The sequence below is a fragment of the Panulirus ornatus genome, chromosome 12 (assembly GCF_036320965.1).
Source record: "Panulirus ornatus isolate Po-2019 chromosome 12, ASM3632096v1, whole genome shotgun sequence".
In the NCBI taxonomy this organism is placed as follows: domain Eukaryota; kingdom Metazoa; phylum Arthropoda; class Malacostraca; order Decapoda; family Palinuridae; genus Panulirus; species Panulirus ornatus.
In genome coordinates, this window is record NC_092235.1 from 57,056,311 (window position 1) to 57,079,649 (window position 23,339).

Sequence of the window (23,339 nt, forward strand, 5' to 3'; positions counted from 1 at the left end):
ATTCACACTGTCTGCATTTATTCATTCCCATCGCCACCTCACCACACTTGGAATACCATCCCCCTCCCCCCTCATGTGTGCGAAGTAGCGCTAGGAAAAGACAACAAAGGCCCCATTCGTTCACACTCAGTCTCTAGCTGTCATGCAATAATGCCCGAAACCACAGCTCCCTTTCCACATCCAGGCCCCACACAACTTTCCATGGTTTACCCCAGACGCTTCACATGCCCAGATTCAATCCACTGACTGCACGTCAACCCCGGTATACCACATTGATCCAATTCACTCTATTCCTTGCCCGCCTTTCACCCTCCTGCAAGTTCAGGCCCCGATCACTTAAAATCTTTTTCACTCCATCTTTCCACCTCCAATTTGGTCTCCCACTTCTCCTCGTTCCCTCCACCTCTGACACATATATCCTCTTGGTCAATCTCTCCTCACTCATTCTCTCCATGTGCCCAAACCATTTCAAAACACCCTCTTCTGCTCTCTCAACCACGCTCTTTTTATTTCCACACATCTCTCTTACCCTTACATTACTTACTCGATCAAACCACCTCACACTACATATTGTCCTCAAACATCTCATTTCCAGCACATCCACCCTCCTGCGCACAACTCTATCCATAGCCCACGCCTTGCAACCATACAACATTGTTGGAACCACTATTGCTTCAAACATACCCATTTTTGCTTTCCGAGATAATGTTCTCGACTTCCACACATTCTTCAATGCTCCCAGGATTTTCGCCCCCTCCCCCACCCTATGATTCACTTCCGCTTCCATGGTTCCATCCGCTGCCAGATCCACTCCCAGATATCTAAAACACTTTACTTCCTCCAGTTTTTCTCCATTCAAACTTACCTCCCAATTGACTTGACCCTCAACCCTACTGTACCTAATAACCTTGCTCTTATTCACATTTACTCTTAACTTTCTTCTTTCACACACTTTACCAAACTCAGTCACCAGCTTCTGCAGTTTCTCACATGAATCAGCCACCAGCGCTGTATCATCAGCGAACAACAACTGACTCACTTCCCAAGCTCTCTCATCCACAACAGACTTCATACTTGCCCCTCTTTCCAAAACTCTTGCATTCACCTCCCTAACAACCCCATCCATAAACAAATTAAACAACCATGGAGACATCACACACCCCTGCTGCAAACCTACATTCACTGAGAACCAATCACTTTCCTCTCTTCCTACACGTACACATGCCTTACATCCTCGATAAAAACTTTTCACTGCTTCTGACAACTTGCCTCCCACACCATATATTCTTAATACCTTCCACAGAGCATCTCTATTAACTCTATCATATGCCTTCTCCAGATCCATAAATGCTACATACAAATCCATTTGCTTTTCTAAGTATTTCTCACATACATTCTTCAAAGCAAACACCTGATCCACACACCCTCTACCACTTCTGAAACCACACTGCTCTTCCCCAATCAATACCCTTTCATATAATTTACCAGGAATACTCAACAAACTTATACCTCTGTAATTTGAGCACTCACTCTTATCCCCTTTGCCTTTGTACAAAAGCACTATGCACGCATTCCGCCAATCCTCAGGCACCTCACCATGAGTCATACATACATTAAATAACCTTACCAACCAGTCAACAATACAGTCACCCCCTTTTTTAATAGATTCCACTGCAATACCATCCAAACCTGCTGCCTTGCCGGCTTTCATCTTCCGCAAAGCTTTTACTACCTCTTCTCTGTTTACCAAATCATTTTCCCTAACCCTCTCACTTTGCACACCACCTCGACCAAAACACACTATATCTGCCACTCTATCATCAAACACATTCAACAAACCTTCAAAATACTCACTCCATCTCCTTCTCACATCACCACTACTTGTTATAACCTCCCCATTAGCCCCCTTCACTGAAGTTCCCATTTGCTCCCTTGTCTTACGCACTTTATTTACCTCCTTCCAGAACATCTTTTTATTCTCCCTAAAATTTAATGATACTCTCTCACCCCAACTCTCATTTGCCCTCTTTTTCACCTCCTGCACCTTTCTCTTGACCTCCTGTCTCTTTCTTTTATACATCTCCCACTCAATTGCATTTTTTCCCTGCAAAAATTGTCCAAATGCCTCTGATATTCCTATGTATTTTACAGGGATCATCAATTATCTTTCAACACACAGCTAAACAAACTTTTCCCTCATTTTTTATTTTTCCCGGAGAGTCCTTGCCCCTAGTTACCCCTTCAGTTGCCACATCTCCTACCCTTAATTTTTAGTATTCTTCTTTATTTCATGAAGGTGATTAGAGGCATTATTTTTATGATACCAGTTGATTTTATCCCTTATACAGTATATATCAAGAAGTTTATTTTGTATTTCAGGTATGTCTCTCCCCCAGTGCCTGCACAAGAAGTAGTAATTCGTTCAGGTAGTGTCACCCAGTATAATATCCCTCTGTCACTAACTGATAGCAAATTCACTGTTTGGGTGAGTATATTAGTAATATTTGAATCAAGCTTAAGTGTTGTTGCAGTTGATTCTTAGGGATGGATATTTCTGCCTATAATTATATGTTTGTAGTAACCTATATAAAGTTATAGTTATTCACTGATGCAACCCCAGTCTTGAACTTTATCACACAAATTTTCAGGATTCTTATTGTGCATATTCCATACATGTGGCATTTTCAGGGAATAAACCCAGGCACAAATTAGTTTAGATGTACAGTTACATACTGGTCTCTCTCATATGTATAGAATTCACTGGTACTGAATTTGCATGTATGCAGTTTCATTTTGCCTCTCATAATACAGTTTTGCTGAACTATGATTTGCTTTTACACAATGGAGCATAACTAACGTGTTTGAGAAAAATGCATGTTTATTTTACCCTTGTATTAGAATTATGAAATGATATTAAAAGCACATCAAATAGCTAACTTTGAATGTGAGGTAAAACTTGTGAGTAGTGAGGTCTTTGATAAAAATAAAATCAAGCATGAGAACAAGGCAGCAGTCTGGTTAAGGATGTACCCATACTGAAAGAGAGAATGACAGGACTCCTTCACTGGATTTCTAGAAAATTACATGACGCAAACCACTTTTAATACAGTATGAGTGGAGATATGTTTACAACCTAAAGCAAATAATAGAGCAGTATTTAGTGATGTGAATCAGTTCAGTTCACTAGAGTTCACAAGTTATGGAGACTGTTGCCATGGCCACCTTCTTGAGGGAGTTTTAGAAGGGTACAGGCATCAAAGATAGATAAATAGATAGATAAATAGATAAATCGTTACAAATAAAGTATAAATGAATACCCACCAAACAGGCTAGTCTTCGTATACACTAGACGTTAGTGGTGTTGGTTGAGGTGGAGCATTACTGTTTTTGGGGTAGTGTATTCTCATAGTCATTAGCGAGCAATGGCATAGTCATGTTTAATGGAGAGGAAGTCTGCTCAGGAAAACCAATCTCAATAATCATTCAAGTTTGCAGGTGTACTGCTGTGACATGCAGTTGGCATCAGGGCAGCTGTGTTAGCAAGGGTGGTGAAGATGCTGGAGACATGTGGTGCTGGGGGAAGAGATCTTGAGATATGCAAAAGTGGTCTGTTTTACCAAATGCTATTTTTCCAGTTAGATCACCTTGAATAAAAGGCAAAGCAGATGGTGATGCTTTCCCAAACTTGGAACTTCTCTTCAGGTTTGCTTCCATATCCACTGCTGCCTAGGCCAGGTAGTCAGCAAGCTTTAAGAATACAGCCAACTTTTTAGTAGTCATCTGGGGTGGTTTTACAGCTACTTTTTTCTCCTCTGCCCCTTGTTCCTCTTCCTTTGTTAGTTCCAGCAAAGCCTCTACATACATTTCTTCCTCTGGGACTTAAGAAGCTCAATTATGACATCTGTCATTCAAGTGTAGTGAGCTTGCATGGTTCTTCAGCAACTTTTTTCTGCTTACTCTTTCGTCCCTCCTCTTTTATCAGTTTCAGCAAGTCCTTAACAGACAAAGCCTCTGTAAGGGACCCCAGAAATTCATTTATATCATCCTCTAAATTGTCAAACCTGACAGTTCAACCAAGCTTCAATTCCTATCACTTCCAAGTGCAGGTTCACAGACCCCAAGAATATGTGGACACATTCCTGCCATATGACCTTTCAAACTCCACTCACAGTGGTTTTCATTACCTCATCCCATACATTTATGGTGTAATTCATTGCATAGAGGATGTTATATTGTTGCCTGTAATCATGTTGGATTTATCAGTCGCAATCAGTTGCTGGAATTATGATCACCTCAGACTCTACAGTTTAAGAGTGACTATCATGCCCTTATTAGGAGTTAGATTAAGGGGCAGTATTGGGCAGCATAGATAACATGTGGACTTTGCAGTGTGGATCATTCAGGTGCATAGTGTGTCTTGGGACATTTTCGAGGAAAAGTAAACTTTAAAAGCAAGGTTAGCTTTATTGCAGTATTGCTTCACCTCAAGATAGAATGTTTATAAATCAGTCCTCAAACTAGGTGGCAGTTAACTAAGCATTCTTATCAGCTTGCCAGTGGAATGGTAAACTGTCAACGGTTTACATTTGTAGTCATTCTCAGTATTTCCACAAAGTAGCGGTGTCAGCATATCCTTTGCTGCCCTAAAACATGAAGCAGTCCTCTCTTCCTTAAAAAATGTATGTCTGGTTGACATACAGTTTCAAAACAATACTGTTTTATCAACATTGGATATTGAATGAGACTTGTCAGACTTATCTTCCTTGATAGTCTTATTTTTATATGGGAACCTCACCTGTGAGTTTTATATTATGGAGATTCTGATGCTTCCAGAATTTATCATACTAACCTTTATTTGGCCACAGCAAAAGTCTCCATAACCCTTTTGCCATGGGTACCCCTTTGAGAGATTTCCCGAAGGGATTGGGTGCTAGAGGTATAAGTAGATAGGTGGGTGGTGAGATAACTTTACTTAACAAGAAAGGTTCGGCAGTCATTGACTCACCCTGCTCTTGCTATAGGCGTTTTGTATACCTTCACTGTTTTGCACAAATAATGGTCAAGATGAATGGTGTCCCCTAATGATTATGGTCATGCCTCATGCCACAACACTTACACTACATACTTCCTGAAGGGTAAATTAGCTTAGTATTATTAGTTATGAAACATTTATATGTAAGGAAATGGATTATACCAATTACATTGGAGACACATCAAGGAACAATATAATGATTGGGCTCATGATACCTCATACCTTAAAGAAGATAACTTGTTAACTTCAAGAAATGAACAATAGCAAGCTCACTGTGATTTTGCCATATGGTAATAGGAGAAAGTGAAGATTAGAGACTCCTTGTTAGCAGTGATGAGGATTGTTGTGATGTGTTGAATTGTAACCAAGATTCATAGTCATCTCCAGAAAATGGTGACGCTAATGCAAAGAATAAAGAATATCGAATAGTCCTGTTCAGTCAGATGTGTTACCTACACACTGAATGTGATAGCTACATCTGATATAGAGGTCCCTCTCAAGAAGCCAGAGTTTTCTTGGTGACTCATGCTGCTAAGGGAAAATATTTAGCATTGTTTAGCAAAGCAGGTTTGCCTAAATCCTCATTATTATGAAGGAAACATTAGGATGCAGATTGAGGATTCCATGTCTAATGCATTGGAATTCCTTACTCATCAGTCACAGTTCAGAACTTGATTATGTAATGACAAGCCCTCCAAATGCCAGTTTTCATTGGCCTTGGGCTGGATTACTTTGATTTGCATAGGTAATTGTGAGCTTCATAGCTGTTGAAATTGATTATTTGCAGAGAGAAAAAAGATGTTACTTGAGAGAACTTATCCCAGCTTGACTGACTGTAGAGGCTCAAAAAGAACTGCTGTCTCTTACTTTCTGAAGTAATGTCTATGTTCAAGAAGAGATTTTTCATGTATCTGAACCTTGATCCAGCAGTTCTCAGTGCTTTTTCTAGCAGTGGTCTTTTTTCTTTACTTCAAATAAGGATGGACAGGGATGAAACAGAGCTAAGGTATTCAGGCAGACATGAACATGGTAAAGGAAAAAATAATTATACAAGAGGCTGTTAGAAAATCTGAATCTTCAAGCATGATTAGGAGAAAGACTACTTCAAGTGATACCAGATTATTTTAGTGGAAGGGAACAAAAGATGCTTGTCAGAGGAACCTCTTGAAATGGATTAAGTTCACCAGTGGTGTGCCTCAGGGCTCTGCCCAGATACAATTGCTCCTCTTGATGTATGTGAATGCCTTGCTGGAAGGATAGGGACCTACTTGAACATGTGTGCAGGTGATGAAATTGATTACTTGCTGAGAAAAAAGATGGTACTGAAGAGAACTTATCCCAGATTGATTGACTGTAGAGGCTCAAAAAGAACTGCACCCTCTTACTTTCTGCAGTGATGTCTATGTTCAAGAAGAGATTTTTCATGTATCTGAACCTTGATCCAGAAGTTCTCAGTGCTTTTTCTAGCAGTGGTCTTTTATCTTTACGTCAAGTAAGGATGGACTGGGATGAAACAGAGCTGAGGTGTTCAGGCAGACATGAACATGGTAAAGGTAAAAATAATTATACAAGAGGCTGTTACAAAATCTGGATCTTAAAGCATGATTAAGAGAAAGACTGTTTCAAGTGATACCAGATTACCTTAGTGGAAGGGAACAAAAGATGCTTGTCAGAGGAACGTTCTTGAAATGGATGAAGTTCACCAGTGGTGTGCCTCAGGGCTCTGCCCAGGTACAATTGCTCCTCTTTATGTATGTGTATGACTTGCTGGAAGGATAGGATCCTACTTGAACATGTGTGCAGGTGATGCCAAGGTTCATACAGGAAGCGAAAAGTGAGGAAGACTGCGTCAATTTACACGGGGCCCTCATCGAACTCCTGAGTTGGTTTGAGACATATTTGATGAAATTCAATCCAAGTAGATATAATGAGGATGGGACACAAAGAAGGATATCCTAGATATTAATGTTGTTGATCTGGAAATAAGCTGCAGCAATCTTTGTATGAGAAATACGTGGTAGTTAACATCAATCGTAGCCATTTGCCAGTGTATGTGTGAGATGGCCTTAGGAGTTGAAATTATCCCTAACCTGTCACCAAAGTCACACATCAGGAAAACAGTAAAATAGACAAACTTTCGGCTGTCAAATATTGGAATGAATTTTAAGTATATGAATAAGGATATGTTCAGGAAGTTGTTCACATCATACATCAAGCCAAAACTAGAAGAAATGCATCTCATTTGGTCACGTAAAGGGGCACAAAGAACTAATATGATAAAGAAGTTCCAGAGGAGGGCAACAAAGATAGTACCAAAGAAAGTTACAGTGAAAGGCAAAGGACCTTGAAAATGTCTATCATGTAAGAGAGAAGAGTGAGGGATAACTTAATTCCAGCCTCTAAGTTCTTAAACCAGTTTGATGATGTAAATAGCAAACAGTTCTTCAAAAGATGCAGGGGCCCCAACATGAAATTGAACAAGAAACTTATTACAATAAAGAAGTTATGATATAGGGAATGTAGCTAACATATAGAAGTTTAAAAAGGAGTATGATTGTAGAGAAAATTCAAAAGATGGGGCCTGATGACTGAAGGACTTGCTTTCCATACAGTAGAAGCAGGTAATTACAGGGGTTATAGATTTATTGTACCAAACACAAAAGATTCACATCAGTATTCTGAAAATAATAATTTTGCTTTTGATGTATGTCAAGCCACCTTCTGCTCTTGACCCTCTTCTGCTCACCCTCTTCTGCTCTCTCATCCACTCTTTTTTATTACCACACATCTTTCTTACCCTTTTATTACTTATTTGATCAAACTATGTCACCACAGATTCTATCTATCTGTCTCTGATGCCATTTTAGTGAAGTGAAGTGTCATCAGAATGGGTTTGTGATCAGATATTTTTTTAGTTTGCTGCCAGGTGGTCCTTTTATGCTGAGCTGTTGTTGAAAAACTGTTTGGTGAGGATGATTGCTGGAAGTGGTGGTTTGGGAGTCTTCTTGTCTGGTTTTATGGGTTAGGGATGTTAAAGTGATGCAGTTGGATTATGAGAAGTTCACCTCAGGGATCTTGGCTGTGAGTGGTGAACCATGTAGGTGGTGGGAAGGGAGATCTCCACATAGATATTTGGTCTGTTGGTTAGGTTTAGTAACTTTTTTTCATGTTGAAGGCTCCAGTCATGGACAGAAGTTGACATCAAGGCCGAGCACTAATAGAAATATAGGGAGAATTATGAAATGGAAAAGGAAAAGACAAGGGAAAGTATTTACTAATTTTTGAGAAAGTAAAAAACTTGTCTTTTGAAATGTGCTAGGTCATAGTTATTGGAAAAGACATGAGAAGGCAGTGAGTTCCAAAGCTTGATGTGTAGGGAAAGAAGAAGGTATTAAAACGGCACACCCTTGAGTTGCTGACAGCCACACAATAATCACATGATGTAGCAACTTGCTGAGTATTGCGTGGTCTACCTAGTGGTGTGGGTGCACAAGCAGCCACTTTCAGGAGCAAACACCAAAGTAATACTTATAGAAGAGGGAAAGTGAGCCAACACTGTGGCATAAGGCAAGGGTGTCAAGTTTGGAAGTCAACCTGGGCCGGTTTATAAGGTAGACTGCTTTTGACTCAACTCTGTCAAGTATGGATGCAGAGCTAGAACCACCCCAAATGTGAGAGCAGTATTCATACAAGGACAAATCAACCCCATGTGTAAATGGAGCAACTGTTGAGAAGAAATTTTGACATCTAAACAGGACACCCAGTTTCTTAGAGTCAGACTCAGATATTCCTGTAATGTGGGGTTTCCAAGAAAGAGTGGATGTTACAGTAATACCAAGTATGCTCATTGAGTCAAGAGATGGAATTACATAACCGTCAAAGGAGAGATGAGAGTTTTGAGGAGTTTCATTGGAGAGATGGGTAGAAACTAGGTCTTGGAGGCATAAAACTTAACAAGTTTTTGTCTACCCCTCTGATATATGTTGTCCAAGTCTGATTTTATTGAGGAAGCCATGTCAAATCGAGGTGCAGATCAAGTGAGAGAAGAGGGAACAGAATTGAAGGATGTGGATGAATGCAGTGTTGAGTCATCACCATATGAGTGCATTGGATTATTAGTGGAGGAGAATAAATCATTGAAAAAATGAAAAAAATGCATAGGGGATAGGACAAAACCTTGAGGTACACTGTTGTTGACGGAGAAAAGGGGGGGAGGCTGACCTATCAGCAACCACAGAGATGATTGGCCAGAGAAGAAGCTAGATATGAAACATTTCTTTTGAAGGTAAGTGATTGGGTTAGGTGTTGGTGTTGATTTATGTTTTAGTGAATGAATAGTTGTCACTGAAAGAGTGCTGCTTCATCCGCTGTGCTATGACATCATTGGCTTGGCAGGTTATTGCATGGTTGTTAAGTCCCTGTGGATGAGCATCCACAGACCTCACATGCATAATGATGGTTAAAGGGGGAAAATACATAGGGTTGTACCTTTATTTTAAAAACTATTTTTTTCATTCTTCAAAGCCTTCAATAATCTTTCTGTAATATCCCAAATAGTTTTTATTTCTCTTCATTTCTCTGATGCCTGTTCCCTCCAGGAACTCCCATCAAGGAATTTGCATGGCAAAAGAGTCTCTACTTATTCCTGCCATGACATGCCTCCGTCGAATACACCATTCCACACATTCTTCCTCCATTTCTGTTTTCCCATTACTCTTCCAGTCTGTTGCATCATATCATAGATGGTCAATAATTGTACTATCATACACTATCCATGTAAACTTCCCATCTTGCATTCTTTTCACTTGTCCAGACACCTCAGAATATTACATTCCACTTACTTTACTGCTAATAGTTCATTCCTTCTGTATTCCTTGCCATCCTAGATCTTGCATATACACCCTCATTTTTTTGTCATTCCCTTTAGTCTTACCACATGCTCCTTTCAAATAGTTCATTACCACAGTCTGGATTCTTGACCTCTGTGATTCATTCCATGTCTGTACTTTGGCTGCATAGGTCAGGGTTAGGAGGACTATGCTGTCCTGTAATCCTTTCTTTGCTTCCATACTTACACCTTTACCCTTCATTATCCTATTATGGGACCTAGTGACTCTTATATGCAGTATTGCTCTCTCCCTTATTCTCTTTCCATGTCACCAAACTTACCTAAGATAGCTCTGAAATGCTGGAATTCAGGCACCTCTTCTAGTCTTTCTCCCTCCAGATCTATAACACAGTTTAGTACATTTTTGTATCCCATTCTTTAGGGATTTGTAAAATCTATATTTTGCCCTCATTTACAGTGTAGGTAGCTTTTCATGTTATCTCATCCTATTTTCTTAGGAACTTTGTTGTTACAGCAGAGATTGAGCAAGTAGTGTTTGTCCTCCTAGCAAATTTTCCCATTTCATTAAACTTGCGATTTTTGGTTTGATATCATGCTCAAAATTAAGATTTTAATTTCTGGACTTATGTGTGCTTGTACTGAATTAACAAAAAATGTGCTCTCTGTCACTCATGCTTTTCTGTTATAACACCAGAAATTTGTTCATTGTATTGTGTTAGCTGCCAAGAAGAACATGAGATGAACTTGCATCATTTGTTGGGCACTTTTTAAACAAAATGTCAGCAGCTTGAATATGTCATCTACTATCAGTATAGAATCATTAGTGTTGGCATAGCAAGTATGATTGATTATTAAGAGAGTTTTCAGTGTAACACACAAATGAATACAACTGAATTCAAACAGCAACAGATAGTGATAGAGGAAGAGAACAGAAACTCATGGATTAATGTGGTAGAAGTAGAAACAAATTTTTCAAAAAAGGAAGACGTGTAAAGAAAAAGTGTAATGGTTTAGAGCCTGTAATATCCTTAGATCACAGTTTTGTCAGTTTTTTTCTTAAATTTGAGACATTTTCCATGGTTTTGATTTCTTGAATAACAATTGTAATGTACATGGTGCTCCATTGTATTATTTTTGTTATGTTTTGCAGGTGACAGTAGCAAATGATGCTTACATGAGTGAACCTAGTGAACGTGTTGAATTTATTAGAACAAGTATTGATTCTCCAGTTCAAGTAAATATTACGAATTGTACTTCACATAGTGTCAGTCTGACATGGGATCCATTGCTTGGAGTAGATGGCTATTTGGTGAGCCATTCTCGTCCAGAAAATGAATACCAGTTGGGCAGGATCACAGTTAATACAACTGCATCTCATATAGAGAGTAAGTTGATTTTTCCCCTAACTACTGCAAAACATCATTATTGACTAATGGAAATATAGTTGTGTTTGTATTTCTTCTTTCTTTCTTTCATACTATTCGCCATTTCCCGCATTAGCAAGGTAGCGTTAAGAACAGAGGACTGGGCCTTTGAGGGAATATCCTCATCTGGCCCCCTTCTCTGTTCCTTCTCTGGGAAAAAAAAAAAAAAACCAAGAGGGGAGGATTTCCAGACCCCCGCTCCCAGTTTGTATTTCTAATGACCTTTATTCCCAACAGTATCAGACTTGGCACCAGGAAAGGAATATGTATTTGAAGTTCAAGCTTACAAGAATCAACTGATTGGACCAGTGAGCCGTATTGAAGTCAAAACTAAAGGTCATCCTCTACAGCCAGTACAGTCCCTGCAGGCTGTCCTCATGGAAGATGTTCAGACAACTGTTAATCTCACATGGAGTGAACCTCCTTATAAAATGGAGAAGGTATGGTTGATATTGAACCCCTCTAAAGGAATTTGGTATGCAAAATGTAGTTTTCCAATGCTAACTCAAATGATAGGCAGTTTTATTAAAGTTCTGATTGATATTTATGTACTGTGAAATCACACCTATACACACACCCATACATTTGGATTCAAATAAAGTGTCAAAACCAGTTTGTTGTAACCAGGTCTACAAGGAAATAACAAAAGGGAGAAATGGGGGACAAATCACTAGTGAAGAAAAGTTTGAAGATATCTTGGGAATTTATAATAAGCAGGGCAAAAAGTTAGCACAACTAGAGGAGGAAATTTAATAGAATCAATTTAAGAATTAAGAAGGGCAATGCGAGATGAAAGAGGTGTTCAGGGGATTATTTAAGAATTAAGAAGGGTTGGGTGAGATGAGAGAGGTGTTCAGGGGATTAATGAATATAACTAAAAGTGCATGATCACAGATTTGCTAGTTAAGAGGTATCAGAGGTTACATAACCAAAGGAAAGAAGAATGAATGAATAAAGAAGTGGAAAGCTCGTAGGGGGCTGTTCCACATATGTGAAAGAATATTGAGCAGAGTATTTGCCCATGATGCAAGGTATGGAAACTGTTAAAAATTGTAGGTAGGGAGGTGGAAAAGAAGCAGTTTCAGAGGCTTTTCAACAGACTTTGTATATGATAACTGATGCAGTGAGACAGGAACCTTGGGTCATTGTAACAGAGGTTCCCATGAGATTGAGTAGAGCTGTAGGCTGACAGATCAGAGGAAAAATTATGGTCCAGTGGATGAAGACTTTAGAAAAGTGCAGAGCATACAGGATCAGTGTTTGTTAGCAAAAGGAGAATTATAGAGAAGGCTAGAAACTCAGAGGTTGCTGAATCAAAACCATTGAACTCAGTCATAAAATGGGTGGCACAGCAGTGTGAGAGATTATCAAACCAGGAATTTGACAGACTTGAATCTTAAGAAATTATTGGACTGGACTAAGATCATGCACCATGTTAAAGGAAAAAGGGGGAATTCTAGTCTAGAGATTAATGGAGGCTGTAGAATTGCCAGATGCAATTTCTGTGATAAAAAATAGAATTGTGTTTATTATCAGGATATATGGGGACTTCCAGTTGTGGTTTTGTTTGCTTTGGGGTCATCTAGCCGCCTGGAGGTACTTAAGTGGGCAAAGCAATTTAAAAGCAAGGTAGAATTGGATGAGTTATTTATCAAAGTTGATAGACTGAGACAGAGAATATAGATCTATTTATCTCTGACACCTGTTCCATTTGGAACTCCCTCAAAAGGGTGGCCACGACAACAGAGTCTCCATAAATAAAGAACTCCAGTGCCGCTTCTTATCCTTTAGTGCCTCACCCTTAACAGGCCACTGGCAGAGGGCAACTCTAGTGCAGTGTTTACAGAGGCTCCTACCTGAAGTTCCGAAAGACTACTTCTGTCTAATGCTCCTACCTACTACTTCTACCTCATGTTTCCACCTAATGCTCCTGCCTAAATGTTCCTACCCATTACTTCTACCTAATGTTTCCACCTAATGCTCCCTGCTTACTACTTCCATCAACTACTACCACTTTGCCAAAAGGCGGGGCTAGTGCATAGTGCTCATCGTAGGAAAATCTAGAGTTACAAAGAATATGCTTTGTAGGTTGTGTTGTCAAGTGTTACAAATGATAAGGAGAGATTATATGTTTGTAGACAGAATGCCATTAGTCTGCATGTTAGTGAGGCAGAAAGAAAAGACAGCTACCTGGATCAGAGGAGTGAAAATTGACAACCACTAAAGTGCTGACTCACTATGCACATCACTAACCCTCCTGATACCAAGGTAGGTAGTACTGGTATTATACCTCCCTGGTCGTTGGCTGCCTACCAAAAAGTGTGATACATCAAATGCATTAAGAGGACTCCCCCACTTGCACCATAGGGAGATGAGGAATGTATAGGTCTTGATAATGTCAGACAGAAAATAATGTAAACAAAAGCTGATGTATTAGTATTAAGTAGTTAAGTGCTGAAATTTAAGGATCATAAAAGGGAAAATACCTCATATTGTCGGAGATATGGACACAAAGGTCACTTAAGATATAGAACCTTCTATGCCTAGAGGGTTATATGACAGTAAGGAGGGAAAGAGAAGACACAGATGGAGGAATCGCCCTAATAATAAGAGATAACCTTTAGTTTCAGGATATTGTAGTAGATAGCCCATTCATGCAATGCTTAATTAGAAGAGTAACTTTAGGAAAGAAGTGCATAATGGTGTTGACAATTATATAGTCCTCCAAAGAAATTTTATGATCCAAAGTAAATGTACAGCTGTAACAATGAGAAAGTATAATGCCCTTTTCAGAGAAGGCAAAGTCATGATAATAGGTGGTATCACTGATAAAGAGACTGGAACAGTTTGGATTCTCATGGTGACAGGGAATCATGGAGACAAGTTCTTGAGTGTTTACGAGAAAATTTCCTCTACCAGCATGTTATTGAACACTCTAGAATGACATGGACTAATACACCATCATTACTAGATCTTATCTTCACCCATACCAGTATAGATATTGAGAATATCATCTATGATACAACATTTTAAAAAGGTCACCATGTAATGCTCAAGTTTGATTTTGTGATAAATGAAGAATAAAAGTGCAGAGATGTGAGAATATTTAAAGAGGAGATATAATCTTGTAAGCTACACAGGAGTTAACAGTTTTTATGTTAACAGGAATAAGGAATTGGAGTTCATTAGTAATGAATCTAGGTATTGTTATGGAAGGTTCTGTGAAATTTACAGTGGAGAAGAAACAAGGGTACTTCTTGCCACAAAAATAGAGGGAAGGTTAAGAAAGAGGGAGGACTAGTTCCATTAAAGGAAGAGCTTTAAGATGTTCTATGGAGGGGATAAAAGCTTGTAAGATTTAAAAGAGCAAGGAACAAGTATAGTGGGTTAAGGAAGGAGGAACAAAGAAATTTTGTAGAGTTGTCAAGTCAAGATAAGAACCAATATTTTTCCTTAAATTCATCAGGAGGAAATTGTCTATTAGAAAGCACTAATTAGGGTTAGGTGTTTAGAGGCTAGAGGTTTTGAGGGTGAAGTAAGGATATGTGAAGAGCAAAATTAAAAGTTTAAACATGTTTTCACAGGAGAACACACTGTAGCCCTAGCAGGAATGAGATGAGGGGAGAAAGCACTGACACACATAAGAGACATTAAGTCAATACTAAAGGGTCTTGGCCCATATACTAATGGTCCTAATGAATTATCATCACATGTGCTGAAGGTGTAGGGGAGAAAGAATACTTCCCACATATTCCCCACGTGTCGTAGAAGGCGACTAAAGGGGGCGGGAGCAGGGGGCTAGAAACTCTCCCCTCTTTGTATTTAACTTTCTAAAAGGGGAAATAGAAGAAGAGGTCATGCGGGGAGTGCCCATCCTCCTCGAAGGTTCAGAGTGGGGTGTCTAAATGTGTGTGGATGTAACCAAGATGAGAAAAAAAGGAGAGAAAGGTAGTATGTTTGAGGAAAGGAACCTGGATGTTTTGGCTCTGAGTGAAACAAAGCCTAAGGGTAAAAGGGAAGAGTGGTTTGGGAATGTCTTGGGAGTAAAGTCAGGGATTGGTGAGAGAACAAGAGCAAAAGAAGGAGTAGCAATACTCCTGAAGCAGGAGTTGTGGGAGTATGTGATTGAGCGTAAGAAAGTAAACTCTAGATTGATATGGGTAAAACTGAAAGTGGATGGAGAGAGATGGGCGATTATTGGTGCCTATGCACCTGATCTTGAGAAGAAAGATCATGAGAGGTTTGAGAGGTAAGTGTTTTGGGAGCAGCTGAGTGAGTATGTTCACAGCTTTGATGCACGAGACTGGGTTATAGTGATGGGTTATTTGAATGCAAAGGTTAGTAATGTGGCTGTTGAGGGTATAATTGGTGTACATGGGGTGTTCAGTGTTGTGATGGAAATTGTGAAGAGCTTGTAGATTTGTGTTCTGAAAAAGGACTGGTGATTGGGAATATCTGGTTTAAAAAGAGAGATATGCATAAGTGTACATTTGTAAGTAGGAGAGATGGCCAGAGAGCATTATTGGATTACGTGTTAATTGATAGGTGTAAGAAAGAGACTTTTGGATGTTAATGTGCTGGGAGTGGCACTCGTGGAGGTGAAGTTGAAAACTTGTAAAGGTTTTCAGAAAAGAAGAGAGAATGTTGGGGTGAAGAGGGTGGTGAGAGTAAGTGAGCTTGGAAAGGAGATTTGTGTGAGGAAGTACCAGGGGAGATTGAGTGCAGAATGGAAAAGATGCCTGTGGCACGAGAAAGGTGGGAGGTGGGCAGATTAGAAAGGGTAGTGAGTGGTGGGATGAAGTAAGATTATTAGTGAAAGAGAAGAGAGAGGCATTTGGACGATTTTTGCAAGGAAGTAGTGCAAATGACTGGGAGATGTATAAAAGAAAGAGGCAGGAGGTCAAGAGAAAGGTGCAAGAGGTGAAAAAGAGGGCAAATGAGAGTTTGGGTGAGAGAGTATCATTAAATTTTAGAGAGAATAAAAAGATGTTTTGGAAGGAAGTAAATGAGTTGCGTAAGATAAGAGAACAAATGGGAACATCAGTGAAGGGTGCTAATGGGAAGGTAATAACAAGTAGTGGTGAAGTGAGAAGGAGATGGAGTGAGCATTTTGAAGGTTTGTTGAATGTGTTTGATGATAGAGTGGCAGATATAGGGTGCTTTGGCTGAGATGGTGTGCGAAGTGAGAGGGTCAGGGAGAATGGTTTTGTAAACAGAGAGGTAGTGACAGCTTTGCGGAAGAGGAAAGCCAGCAAGGTGGTAGGTTTGGATGGTGTTGCAGTGGAATTTATTAAGGGGGTGACTGTGTTGTTGATTGGTTGGTAATGATATGCAATGTGTGGTTCATGGTGAAGTGCCTGAGGATTGATGGAATGCATGCATAGTGCGATTGTACAAAGGCAAAGGGGATAAAGGAAGGTGTTCAGATTACAGAGGCATAAGTTTGTTGAGTATTCCAGGGAAATTATATGGGAGGGTATTGATTGAGAGGGTAAAGGCATGTAAGGAGGATCAGGTTGGGGAAGAGCAGTGTGGTTTCAGATGTGGTAGAGGATGTGAGGATCAGGTGTTTGCTTTGAAGAATGTATATGGAAAATACTTAGAAAAATAGATGGATTTGTATGTAGCATTTATGGATCTGGAGAAAGCATATGATAGAGTTGATAGAGATGCTTTGTGGAAGGTATTAAGAGTATATGGTGTGGGAGGTAAGTTGCTAGAAGCAGTGAAAAGTTTCTACCAAGGATGTAAAGCATTTGTATGAGTAGGAAGAGAGGAAAGTGATTGTTTCCTAGTGAATGTCGGTTTGCGGTAGGGGTGCTTGATGTCTCCATGGTTGTTTTATTTGTTTATGGATTGGGTTGTTAGGGTTTTGAATGCAAGAGTTTTGGAAAGAGGGGCAAATATGCAGTCTGTTGTGGATGAGAGGTCTTGGGAAGTGAGGCTGATTTGGGTGAGAAACTGCAGAAGTTGGTGACTGAGTTTGGTAAAGTGTGTGAAAGAAGAAAGCTGAGAGTAAATATGAATAAGAGCAAGGTTATTAAGTTCAGTAGGGTTGAGGGACAAGTTAATTGGGAGGTAAGTTTGAATGGAGAAAAACTCGAGGATGTGAAGTGTTTTAGATGTCTGGGAGTGGACTTAGCAGCGGATGGAAAACCATGGAGGCAGAAGTGAGTCACAGGGTGGTGGAAAGGTGAAGTTTCTGGGATTGTTGAAGAATATGTGGAAGGCGAGAGCGTTATCTCGGAGAGCAAAAATGAGTATGTTTGAAGGAATAGTGGTTCCAACAATGTTATATGGTTGCGAGGCATGGGCTATAGATAGGGTTGTGCAGAGGAGGGTGAATGTATTGGAAATGAAATGTTTGAATGCATTATGTGGTGTGAGGTGGTTTGATCGAGTAAGTAATGAAAGGGTAAAAGAAATGTGTGGTAATAAAAAGAGTGTGGTTGAGAGAGCAGACGAGGATGTGTTGAAATGGTTTAGTCACATGGAGAGAGTTAGTGAGGAAAGATTGAGAATGAGGATATATGTGTTAGAGGTGGAGGGAATGAGGAGAAGCAGGAGACCAAATTGGAGGTGGAAAAATGGAGTGAAAAGGATTTTGAATGATTGGGGCCTGAACATACAGTATGGCAGGTGAAAGTTATGCAAGGAATAGAGTGATTTGGAACGATGCGGTATACCGGGTTCGATGTGCTGTCAGTGGATTGAACCAGGGCATGGGAAGCGTTTGGGGTAAACCATTGAAAGTTTCGTGGAGCCTGGATGTGGAAAGGGAGCTGTGGTTTCAGTGCATTACACATGACAGCTAGAGACTGAGTATGAATGAATGTAGCCTTTGTTGTCTTTACCTAGCGCTACCTCACGGGTGTGTGTGTGTATGTGTGTGTGTGTGTGTGCTATTCCATGTGTGGTGGGGTGGTGACGGGAATGGATGAGTATGTTCATGTGTATATATGTATATGTCTATGTATGAATATGTGTGTGTGTGGGCATTTATGTATATACATGTGTATGTGGGTGGGTTGAGCCCTTCTTTTGTCTGTTTCCTTATGCTACCTCGCTAACGTGAGACATGGCGAGTAGGTATAATGATAAAGATAATACTTGATAAAATTTGGGAATATGTCTTATTCTATATGGTGATTAAGGATATCGAGTCAAAATACTTGATTTCGTAAAATTAAGCGCTTAATTACATACTTAATATTAATTATAATTATATTGATATGCTAATTACTCGAATATTTATTCGAATTATAAGGTTTTGACCACATTGTTATTCAGCACACGTAAAAACATCAATGCTGAAAATTTTAGGAAAATCTATTTTTTCAAAAAATCAAGAAATATCCAAGGCTTGGATAATATTTTGCTCAGATTTTGAACTTCTTCAGTTTTAATGAAAATCTGGGAATATGTGGAATTCTATATGGTCATTAAGGATATCGTGTCAAAAGACTGCATTTCGTAAAATTAAGTGCTTAATTACATAATTATGATATTAATATGCTAATTACTCTACTAATGAAAATCTGGGAATATATCGTATTTTATATGGTGATTAAGGATATAGAGTCAAAATACTGCATTTCGAAAAATTAAGCGCTTAATTATATACTTAACAGTTATGATATTAATATGTTAATTACTCGACTAATTACAGAAATTTTAAGGTTTTGACCACAGATTGTTATTCAGCACACGTAAAAACATCTATGCAGAAAATTTTAGGAAAATATTTTCAAAAAAATCGAGAAAAATATTTTGCTCAGATTTTGAACTTCTTCAGATTTTAATGAAAATTAGGGAATATGTCGTATTCTATAAGGTGATTAAGGTTATCGAGTACAAATACTGCATTTTTTAAAATTAAGCGCTTAATTACATTCTTAATATTAAGTATAATTAATATGCTCATTACTCGAATAATCATACAATTTTTAAGGTTTTGACCACAGAGTCTTATTCAACACACGTAAAAACATCAATGCTGAAAATTTTAGGAAAATCTATTTTTTAAAAAAATCAAGAAAAATCCAAGGCCTTAGATAATATTTTGCTCAGATTTTCAACTTCTTCAGATTTTAATGAAAATTAGGGAGTATGTCGTATTCTATATGGTGATTAAGGATATCGAGTCCAAATTCTGCATTTTGTAAAATTTAAGTGCTTAATTACATTCTTAATATGACTATAATTATATTAATATGCTCATTACTCGAATAATTATACGATTTTTAAGGTTTTGATCACAGATTCTTATTCAGCACACGGAAAAACATCAATGCTGAAAATTTTAGGAAAATCTATTTTTTCAAAAAAAAATTGACTCTATATCCTTAATCACCATATAGAATACGACATATTCCCTAATTTTCAGTAAAATCTGAAGAAGTTGAAAATCTGAGCGAAATGTTATCCAAGGCTCAGATTTTTCTCGATTTTTTTGAAAAACTAGATTTTCCTAAAATTTTCAGCATTTATGTTTTTACGTGTGCTGAATAAGAATCTGTGGTTAAACCTTAAAATTCGTATAATGATTCGAGTAATTAGCATATTAATATAATTATAATTAATATTAAGTATGTAATTAAGCGCCTAATTTTACAAAATGCAGTATTTTGACTCGATATCCTTAATCACCATATAGAATAAGACATTCCCAAATTTTCATTAAAATATGAAGAAGAAAATCTGACCAAAATATTATCCAAGGATATATAATATAGCCTTGGATTTTTCTTGATTTTTTTGAAAAAATAGATTTTCCTAAAATTTTCAGCATTGATGTTTTTACTTGTGTTGAATAAGAATCTGTGGTCAAAACCTTAAAATTCGTATAAATATTCGAGTAATTAGCATATTAATATAATTATAATTAATATTAAGTATGTAACTAAGCGCTTAATTTTACAAAATGCAGTATTTGGACTCAACATCCTTAATCACCATATAGAATAAGACATATTCCCAAACTTTCATTAAAATATGAAGTTGAAAATCTGAGCAAAATATTTTGTTCAGATTTTCAACTTCTTCAGATTTTAATGAAAATATGGGAATATGTGGAATTCTATATAGTGATTAAGGATATCGAGTCCAAATACTGCATTTTGTAAAATTAAGCGCGTAATTACATTCTTAATATTAATTATGATTATATTAATATGCTCATTTCTCGAATGATTATACGATTTTTAAGGTTTTGACTACAGATTCTTATTCAGCACACGTAAAAACATCAATGCTCTATATTTTAGGAAAATCTATTATTTCAAAAAATCAAGAAAAATCCAAGGTTTGGATAATATTGTGCTCAGATTTTGAACTTCTTCAGTTTTTAATGAAAATCTGGGAATATGTGGAATTCTATATGGTCATTAAGGATATCGTGTCAAAATACTGCATTTCGTAAAATTAAGCGCTTAATTGCATACTTAATAAATATGAATATATTAATATGCTAATTACTCTTCTAATTACTCGAAATTAAGGTTTTGACCACAGATTCTTATTCAGGACACTTAGAAATATCTATGTTGAAAATTTTAGGAAAATATTTTTTCAAAAAATCAGGAAATATTTTGCTCAGATTTTCAACTTCTTCAGATTTTAATGAAAATCTGGGAATGTATCGTATTCTATATGGTGATTAAAGATGTAGAGTCAAAATACTGCATTTCGTAAAATTAAGCGCTTAATTATATACTTAATATTAGTTATGAATATATTAATGTTAATTACTCGACTAATTACACGAATTTTAAGGTTTTGACCACAGATTGTTATTCAGCACACGTAAAAACGTCTATGCTGAAAATTTTAGGAAAATCTATTTTTTCAAAAAATCAAGAAAAATCCAAGGCTTTGATAATATTTTGCTCAGATTTTCAACTATTTCAGATTTTAATGAAAATCTGGGAATATATCGTACTCTATATGGTGATTAAGGATATATAGTAAAAACTGTATTTCGTAAAATTAAGCGCTTAATAATATACTTAACATTAGTTATAATTATATGTTAATTACTCGACTAATTACACGAATTTTAAGGTTTTGACCACAGATTGTTATTCAGCACACGAAAAAACATTAATGCTGAAAATTTTACTAAAATCTATTTTTTTCAAAAACGAGAAAATATTTTGGATAATATTTTGCTCAGATTTTCAACTTCAGATTTTAATGAAAATTAGTGAATATGTCGTCTTCTATATGGTGATTAAGGATATCGAGTCCAAATACTGCATTTTGTAAAATTAAGCGCTTAATTACATTCTTGATATTAATTATGATTATAATATGCTCATTACTCGAATAATTATACGATTTTTAAGGTTTTGACCACAGATTCTTATTCAGCACACGTAAAAACATCAATGCTGAAAATGTTAGGAAAATCTATTTTTTCAAAAAATCAACAAAAATCCAAGGCTATAGCCTTGGATAATGTTTTGCTCAGATTTTCAACTTCTTCAGATTTTAATGAAAATCTGAGAATATGTCGTATTATATATGGTGATTAAGGATATCGTGCCAAAATACCGCTTTTCATATAATTAAGCGCTTAATTACATAAAATTAATTATGATAATGCTAATTACTCGACTAATTACACGAATTTTAAGGTTTTGACCTCAGGAATGTTATTCAGCACACGCAAAAACATCTATGTTACAAATTTTAGGAAAATCTATTTTTTCAACTACTTCAGAGTTTAGTGAAAATCTGGGAATATGTCGTATTCTATATGGTGGTTAAGGATATCGAGTCCAAATACTGCATTTCGTAAAATTAAGCGCTTAATTACATACTTAATGTTAATTATAATTATATTAATATGCTAATTACTCGAATAATTATACGAATTTTAAGGTTTTGACCGCAGATTCTTATTCAGGACACTTAGAAATATCTATGTTGAAAATTTTAGGAAAATCTATTTTTTCAAAAAATCAAGAAAAATCCAAGGCCTTGGATAATATTTTGCTCAGATTTTCAACTTCTTCAGATTTTAATGAAAATCTGGGAATATATCGTATTCTATATGGTGATTAAGGATATAGAGTCAAAATACTGCATTTCGTAAAATTAAGCGCTCAATTATATACTTAATATTAATGATTATATTATGTTAATTACTCGACTAATTACACGAATTTTAAGGTTTTGACCACAGATTGTTATTCAGCACACGTAAAAACAGCTATGCTGAAACTTTTAGGAAAATCTATTTTTTCAAAAAATCAAGAAAAATTTGCTCAGATTTTCAACTTCTTCAGATTTTAATGAAAATATGGGAATATGTGGAATTCTATATGGTGATTAAGGATATCGAGTCCAAATACTGCATTTTGTAAAATTAAGCGCTTAATTACATTCTAAATATTAATTATAATTATATTAATGTGCTCATTACTCGAATAATGAAAATTAGGGAGTATGTCGTATTTTATATGGTGATTAAGGATATCGAGTCAAAATACTGCATTTTGTGAAATTAAGCGCTAAATTACATTAATATTAATTATACTAATATGCTCATTTTTCGAAAAATTATACGATTTTTAAGGTTTTGACCACAGATATTTATTCAGCACACTTAAAAACATCAACGCTGAAAATTTTAGGAAAATCTATTTTTTCAAAAAATCAAGAAAAATCCAAGGTTTGCATAATATTTTGCTCAGATTTTGAACTTCTTCAGTTTTTAATGAAAATCTGGGAATATGTTGAATTCTATATGGTCATTAAGGATATCGTGTCAAAAGACTACATTTCGTAAAATTAAGCGCTTAATTACATACTTTATGATTATTATATTAATATGCTAATTACACTTCTCATTACACGAATTTTAAGGTTTTGACCACAGATTCTTATTCAGGACACTTAGAAATATCTATGTTGAAAATTTTGGGAAAATCTATTTTTTCAAAAAATCAAGAATAATATTTTTAGGAAAATCTATTTAAAAAAAAAAAAATCGAGAAAAATCGAAGGCTATGGCCTTGGATAATATTTT

General features: G+C 36.9%; 1 protein-coding gene across 3 annotated transcripts in view; it reads left to right on the forward strand.

Moving 5' to 3' along the window:
• The window catches only part of LOC139752080 (sortilin-related receptor-like), a 269,696-nt gene that overhangs the window by 171,318 nt on the left and 75,039 nt on the right, over positions 1-23,339 (forward strand). For all 3 annotated transcript variants that reach the window (XM_071667935.1, XM_071667934.1, XM_071667936.1), the window contains exons 29-31: positions 2,380-2,485; positions 11,032-11,266; positions 11,543-11,745. In XM_071667935.1, coding sequence (XP_071524036.1) covers positions 2,380-2,485; positions 11,032-11,266; positions 11,543-11,745 — 544 coding nt within the window. The remainder of the gene's footprint in view (positions 1-2,379; positions 2,486-11,031; positions 11,267-11,542; positions 11,746-23,339) is intronic.